General features: G+C 44.6%; 1 protein-coding gene across 1 annotated transcript in view; it reads right to left on the bottom strand.

Moving 5' to 3' along the window:
* Positions 1–367: 367 nt before the first annotated feature.
* Positions 368–8,333, bottom strand: part of LOC124788620 (F-box/LRR-repeat protein 16) — a 284,668-nt gene continuing 276,702 nt past the window's right edge. Inside the window, exon 3 of the mRNA XM_047255889.1 lies at positions 368–567. Within this exon, the coding sequence (XP_047111845.1) occupies positions 368–567 (200 nt within the window). The remainder of the gene's footprint in view (positions 568–8,333) is intronic.

Here is an 8,333-nt window from a genome sequence, read left to right as displayed (position 1 = left end):
CATTTTTTCAACTGAAACTTTCCGAGAAAAAATGTGTTGCATTATTTATTTAACGCCCCCTGGTATTTTAGATGCCAGGAGATTAGAGGTTATTTTGTAATTGTATTTTCTGTCACTTACGAGCCTTATTTGATTAAATGAGATGACCATGATTTCTTTTCTGTATGCTGTATTTACTGAAAAACATACAACTATTATGAAGATTTACTCAGAAGTTCGGTGGGGCAATATAACTTACTGTGGCGATGGCTAGCTCAAAGCTAGGGGATTCACTATAAAATGGTTAAGAGGAAGCGATATCGCATCTCCGCAGCGTATTGAGGACGTGGACGGCTGACGACAAGGACAGTGCGGCGCGGCTCGCCACTCACCGGTCTAGCGTGAGCTCCTCCAGCTGGTTGAGGTCGCAGGCGATGTACTCGAGAGCGGCGTCCGTGATGCGCGGGCACCACGACAGGTCGAGCGAGCGCAGCTTGCCCAGGTTCTCGGCGATTAGCTCCACCCCGTCGTCCGTGATCTTGCTGCAGCCCGACAGGCTCAGCACCGTCAGGTTAGGCAGCGAGTGCACTGCAACATAAGAACGAGCCCGTCACCAGCGCGCGAGAGGGGGGAGGTACTGTGGGGGCAAAGCAGGTAGGTCCGAAGAGATGACACAGAGGAAACAAAACTAAGCGAGACACAAGCACTTCTTCTGTTTCATATACATAGGCACCCGCAAAGGGGGCACTTGCTCCCTCCCGGAACCTGAGGTGACAAAAGTCATGGGGCAGACAAATGTACGTATAAAGATGGCGGTAGTATCGCGCACACAAAATATAAAAGGGCTATGCATTGGCGGAGCCGTCATTTGTACTCTGCTAATTCATTTGAAACCGTTTCCGACGTGATTATGGCCGCACGATGGAAATCAGCTGACTTAGAACGCAGAATGGTAGTTGGAGATAGGCGCATGGTACATTCCATTTCGGAAATCGTTCGGCAGTTAAACATTCAGAGATCCACAGTGTCAAGAGCAAAGGAGAGCAAAAGGAGGCCAGGCATAAAGTTAGGAGATATCTCATGACTTCCGTCACCTTAGTATATGTTACGACATTCTGGCTCAATTTCAGTAATGAGTATCTGCAGTGTTTCTACGAGGGTCACGCTGAAAGTCGTGATCAACCCATTGTTAAAATTCAGTTTCCAACAACATAACAACCGACAGCATGATGGTAACCTACAGCCTGTCCACCGCATGTTGCTATATTGTGACGTCATTAGCTTCTGTCACGTGACCAGAGGCAGTATTTCCAAAATGGCGGTCATCTATGTTTCGCTTCAGTATCGTGTTGTCATTGAATTCCTTGGTAAAGAGGGAAAATCTACTACTGAAATTTACTTCAGACTTCAACTTGCCTTTGGAAATGACTGTTTGGGTGCTACTACTGTTAGGAGATGCGTGAAGCATTTCAAAGATGGGAAAAGCCTCGTAGCGGTCGCCTGCGAACTGCCTTCATGTTCGCTACGAGGGACAGTTCGTCATCTCACTAGACAAGAAAGGCATGTCACAGTGAGCGAAATCGCTGTTAAGCTTCCAGTAGGTCACAGTGTAGTGCAATAAATGTTTCAAAGTTTAGGTTATCAAAATGTATGTGCCCGTTGACTCCTATGTGTATTGACCAAAGACCACACGCTTCAGATTAAAACAATCAGCTAAAACATTCCCCAGAGATTTCAAAATGAAGGTGATGAACATTACGAGACGGATGTTCAGAAAGCAGTGTGTCAGTGTCTTGCATCTGGAATGGATTTCTGTTGTAAGAGTATTTAGAAATTTGCAGAAAGATAGGAAAACATCTGCAAACAAATGGAGACGATGTTGAAAAACGAGAGAAAAGTATGTAAATTACGATGATGCACTTGGTATCTCTAAAAAATAAATATTAAGAGATTTAAAAAGTGTTGCTTACTACTTTCAATATGACCCTCGTAAATAGCAAGTTTAACATTGCCGTGATAGGAGAAGTGTGGCTTTTTAAGTTTACTTCCGTTTCTTTACAGTGCAAGTACTATTTTCATCTTTTACATGATTATCTGTGTTGCATTCCAAGAGTATTTCCTCGGGTATTTTTTAATTCAATTTTCAGTGACAACATAACATTATTAGTCTGTTAATAAAAATATTTCTTATGAAAAACTCACTGAATACCTTGGAATTAATCATAAAATTATTTAAATTCATATTGTTAAATCAAAATAGTGGCTTCCATATTCATATTAATTATATAAAGGTATAAACAACAAAATTAAGAGTGGAATTGATTACTACTCATCGCAAAGATGATTTGTTGAGTTGAAGACAGGCACAACGAGAAGACTGTTACATATTTAGCTTTCAGCCAAAGCCTTCCTCAGAAAAGAAAACCACACACACACATTCACACAAGCAAGCATACCTAAAACACACATCTCCGGCAGCTCTGACAAAAATTCAACTGTCACGTTGAACCTTACTGTTGCATTCCAGTCACTTATAAAAAAAAGTAGCAATTTCATGCAGACGCCCAAGGTCACATTGTAACCTAATTGTAACAAGTTACGAGAGACAGTTTCTAAGGAAAAGAGGAACATTTAAGTTTAACATCGTGGCGATGGCGAGATCATCAGGTGTCCTTTTTCATCCACATCTACACACGTAATCGGGAAGTCACTGTACAGTGTATGGCGGACGATACGTCGTACCAATTTAATTTTGATGTAGAAAGTTACCTGTGTAAATTCTCAGAAAACAATTGGTGCCATTATTCCTGGAGAGGTTACAGCACGGCAGTTTATTGGTAGTACTTCAAATGTAGGAATAGTAGCAGCTTCCTTTTTTAAACAGCAAGATTGTAAATCCTATTCATTCTCGTATTGAGCGAGGGAAAAATGACTGCTGTACACACAGTAATCTCCTTATTGTAATCTCATGATGCATTGGCAGAATATTTGTTGGTAGCAGCACAATGGCCACACAGTCTTCTTCTAATCATTGTTCTTTAAATTTATGCAACAGGATTTCCCGAGAACTTCGTCGTCATTGTACCAAGAATTCGCAAAGAATTGCGTTATACAATTTGCACGTTCTTAGGGGACGTTTCATCATACGAGGTGCATTCAAGTTCTAAGGCCTCCGATTTTTTTTCTAATTAACTTCTCACCCGAAATCGTTGAAACTGGCGTTACTTCTCGACGTAATCGCCCTGCAGATGTACACATTTTTCACAACGCTGACTCCATGTTTCCATGGCAGCGGCGAAGGCTTCTTTAGGAGTCTGTTTTGACCACTGGAAAATCGCTGAGGCAATAGCAGCACGGCTGGTGAATGTGCGGCCACAGAGAGTGTCTTTCATTGTTGGAAAAAGCCAAAAGTCACTAGAAGCCAGGTCAGGTGAGTAGGGAGCCTGAGGAATCACTTCAAAGTTGTTATCACGAAGAAACTGTTGCGTAACGTTAGCTCGATGTGTGGGTGCGTTGTCTTGGTGAAACAACACACGCGCGGCCCTTCCCGGACGTTTTTGTTGCAGTGCAGGAAGGAATTTGTTCTTCAAAACATTTTCGTAAGATGCACCTGTTACCGTAGTGCCCTTTGGAACGCAATGGGTAGGGATTACGCCCTCGCTGTCCCAGAACATGGACACCATCATTTTTTCAGCACTGGCGGTAACCCGAAATTTTTTTGGTGGCGGTGAATCTGTATGCTTCCATTGAGCTGACTGGCGCTTTGTTTCTGGATTGAAAAATGGCATCCATGTCTCATCCATTGTCACAACCGACGAAAAGGAAGTCCCATTCATGCTGTCGTTGCGCGTCAACATTGCTTGGCAACATGTCGCACGGGCAGCCATGTGGTCGTCCGTCAGCATTCGCGGCACCCACCTGGATGACACTTTTCGCATTTTCAGGTCGTCATGCAGGATTGTGTGCACAGAACCCACAGAAATACCAACTATGGAGGCGATCTGTTCAACAGTCATTCGGCGATCCCCCAAAACAATTCTCTTCACTTTCTCGATCATGTCGTCAGACCGGCTTGTGCGAGCCCGAGGTTGTTTCGCTTTGTTGTCACACGATGTACTGCCTTCATTAAACAGTCGCACCCACGAACGCACTTTCGACACATCCATAACTCCATCTCCACATGTCTCCTTCAACTGTCGATGAATTTCAATTGGTTTCACACCACGCAAATTCAGAAAACGAATGATTGCACGCTGTTCAAGTAAGGAAAACGTCGCCATTTTAAGTATTTAAAACAGTTCTCATTCTCGCCGCTGGCGGTAAAATTCCATCTGCCATATGGTGCTGCCATCTCTGGGACGTATTGACAATGAACGCGGCCTCATTTTAAAACAATGCGCATGTTTCTATCTCTTTCCAGTCCGGAGAAAAAAAATCGGAGGCCTTAGAACTTGAATGCACCTCGTATTCAACTGGAATTTACAGAGAGTTATTTGTTTTGTTAATGCAGTATTATAATTGTATTATACACACATCAAAAAACGTTTTGCATCGCCTCGGGTCCGAGAGTTCCGGAACCTGTACAGAAAACTGCAATAGAGATCAACATAAACATCATTTCCGCCCTTTTAATTGCTCATGAAAACCACACATTGCATGTTGTAGCACCATACAGCAAGACCTTCAGAAGTGGTGGTCCAGATTGCGGCACACACCGGTACCACCAGTAAGCAGTAGCAAGTCCTCTTGCATTGATGCATGCCTGTATTTGCCGTGGCACACTATCCACAAGTTCATCAAGGCACTGTTGGTCCAGATTCTCCCACTCCTCAACGGCGATTCGGCGTAGATCCCTCAACGGCGTATGTCGGCGCCACATAATGCCATCCCAAAACAGCAGGGAACCTCCACCTTGCTGCACTCGCTGGACAGTGTGTCTAAGTCGTTCAGCCTGACAGGGTTGCCTCCAAACACGTCTCTGACGATTGGCTGGTTGAAGGCTTAGGCGACACTCACCGGTGAAGACAACGTGATGCCAATCCTGAGCTGTCCATTAGGCATGTTGTTGGGCCCATCTGTTCTGCGCTACATGGACCTCGCCATGGACGTCAGGAGTGAAGTTGCGTATCATGGAGCCTATTGTGTACAGTTTGAGTCGTAACACGACGTCCTGTGGCTGGACGAAACGCATTATTCAACATGGTGGTGTTGCCACAAGGGATCCTTCGAGCCATAATCCGTAGGTGGCGGTCATCCGAGGCAGTAGTAGCCCTTGGGCGTCCTGAGCGAGGCACGACATCGACATTTCCTGTCTGTGTCTCCTCCATGTCCAGACAACATCGCTTTGGTTCAGTCCGATACTCCTGGAAACTTCCCTTGTTGAGAGCCCTTCCTGGCACAAAGTAACAATGCGGACGCGATTGAATCGCGGTATGACCGTCTAGGCATGGTTGAACTATAGACAACACGAGTCGTGTTCCTCCTTCCTGGTGTAATGACTGGAACATCGGCTGTCGGACCCCCTCCATCTAATAGGCGCTGCTCACGCATGGTTTTTTACATCTTTGGGCTGGTTTAGTGACATCGCTGAACAGTAACAGGGACTGTGTCTGTGTTACAATATCCACAGTCAACGTTTATCTTCAGGATTTCTGGGAACCGAGGGGTTGCAAAACTTTCTTTTTGGTGTGTAATTACGAACGCTGGTCCGCGATATTTCGCCAACCTGGCGATGCTGAACTGGGGTCAGCGATTGAATGCGATGTCCTTTACAAACGGACTGCAGTTTCCCACAATCCTTCCAACATATCTAAGTCTTCCAATCGCATTCCCTAATAGATTTAAAAAGAAAAAAAGCTATCCTAATGGGAACGGAAATGGCACATGTGATGTACATGCACAGACAAATGAATGATAACAATTTCAAGAAAATTGAGTGATTTATTCAAGAGAAAGTACTTCTCAAATTGAGGAAATCAATATCGCGTTGATCAACCTCTGGGTCTTATGCAAGCAGTTATTCGACTTGGCATTGATTGATAGAGCTACTGGGTGTCCTCCTGAGGTATATCGTGCCACATTATGTCCGACTGGAGCGTTAGACCTCAAAATCCCGAGATGCTTGGAGGGCCCTGTCTATAGTACTCCGAATGTTCTCAGTTGGGGAGAGATGTGGCGAACTTGATGGCCAAGGCAGGGTTTGGCAAGCACGAAGACAAGTGGTAGAAACTCTCGCCGTTTGCCGGCGGGCGTTGACTTGCTGGAATGTAAGGCCAAGATGGCTTGCATAAAGTGCAACAAAACGGGGCGTAGATTGTCGTCGATTTACCGCTGTGCTGTAAGGGTGCCGCGGGTCCTCTTTTGAAAATAAATGGCACTGCAATCAGTCCTGGTTGTTACGCCGTAGGGCGGGCATCATTCAGGCTGGTATCCCACTGCTGTCCAGGGCATCTCCAGTCACGTCTTTGCTGGTCAAGGGATTCAGTTCGAAGTGGGACTCATCACCGAAGACAATTCTACTCCAGTCAGTGTGATTCCAGTCCAAGCATGTGTCTGGAGACGCCCAGGACAGTCGTGTGATATCAGTATGACTGTCTTTCGCTGTAGGATCCGACAACCAGTACTAACGGTCTGGGATGCCAGCGCGACGTATTTTTTTTTTTTTATTCGTTAGCGTCTACCCCGTCTATATACGGACTCCGCTGTGCTCAAGTTTCCGCAAATTTATTTTAACTAACTTTGCGGCCGGATGCCCTTTTTTTCGCCGCAGACGTGTGCGCCATTTTTCTGTGAACAGTGTGAACTTTGTTCTGCGTGTGACCATATTTCAACTGTCTGTGTTATCTCATTTTCTGAAGCGGAAAGTGAGGGAGTTCCAGCCCAACATTTTGAAAGGGAACAGTATATCCTACTTTAATTAAAGCTGTGTGCAGCTTGTGTCACAACTTTTTGTCAGCAACTTGTTACTCCAATTTTTTCCTTTTGTTCTCCTCATGGAAACTTTATTCGTCCAGCCGATGGTAGCGAAGACTGTGAATGTGTAATTTATTTTTTTCTTGGTGCTGTTCGTCCGCACCACCCTTCCTGTGTGTGTGTGTGTGTGTGTGTGTGTGTGTGCGTTTGTGTAGGTGTGCGCCCTTGCGCACTCGCGTCGCTTTGTAACTGAAAGGGAACGGTCAGTTTTTTTCTATACAGAAAGAATACACCAGGGCGAAACACAACGTCAAATTTTTAGCTACTAAGACACAGTTCAAGAACTTTTTAAAAAGTGTTTAAGTTTGCCAAATTGCTAGTTCTCCATGCGGCTGGACAGCTGTACGCCCTTGCTCTAGCTGTAGCAGACAGTACATGTGTAACCCGAAGGGCACATATCCTTGGTTGACGGCACATCGATAAACTGGTGAAATGAAATGATCGTATGGCAGCAATGGCCGGAAGTTCGGACGCCGAGTTGCAAGTCTTTTCAGGTGACGCCACATTGGGCGACTTGCGCGTCGGTGATGATGTTGAAGTCAGCACCAACACCCAGTCCCCGAGCAGAGAAAATCTCGGACCCGATCGGGAATCGAAGTCGGGCCCTCTACATGACAGTCAAAGGCGCTGGCCACTCAGCTAAGGGGGTGGATGGTAAACAGGTAACACGGCACAATGCTATCGTAATTTGCAAAGGTAATTACAGTTACTGTTGATTGTTTCTCTGGCACATTCGTTCACAGTTACTTTTCGCTCTGATTTACAACTCATTTAATATTCATAATAATAAGCCGTACTGCTAAGTGTTAACAATAGAGATAAAGATGAATTAATTTTCTTTGTGATTTCTTTGCACATGCTTGCTAACAGCATCTGTCCTTGTGCAGGTTCCAGAGTTTCACTGTAATGTGGAATCCAGTCAGTGTTTTCAATCTGGCAAAAATAAAATACGACGAACGTGGTAAGCAATCGAAATCATCTACTGCTCCTAAAGACCTACGTACATGTAGTTTATTGGTTGATTTCTCGGGCATTCATTCAAATGATGTCGACATTTCCTTAGAAAATTTGGAAACATCAGAAGAAACAGGAAGTAACTTGGATAATTCCGTTAATTGTGGTTCGATCGATAACTGCTGTGCTAGCTAAAGTCCAGAACAAAAGCAGAGTACGTTCCAAGTCCAAAGAAAACTTGTACGGTAATAGCATCCAGTACACAGCACAATAATCAGAACAACGGCCACGGGAATTTCTTACTCCATTCCATTTCTGTGTAAATAAAACTAGTAATTACTGTGAGATGTCTGAATGTATTAATTTTTCTTTTGTCAGGTACGCCTGGTGTAAGGAAAATGTTTGTTTTCGTCACCCAACAGGCACTT

The sequence above is a fragment of the Schistocerca piceifrons genome, chromosome 3, assembly GCF_021461385.2.
Source record: "Schistocerca piceifrons isolate TAMUIC-IGC-003096 chromosome 3, iqSchPice1.1, whole genome shotgun sequence".
Lineage (NCBI taxonomy): Eukaryota > Metazoa > Arthropoda > Insecta > Orthoptera > Acrididae > Schistocerca > Schistocerca piceifrons.
The sequence above is the reverse complement of the archived record's forward strand: the minus strand, read 5'-3'. Positions and strand labels throughout refer to the sequence as shown.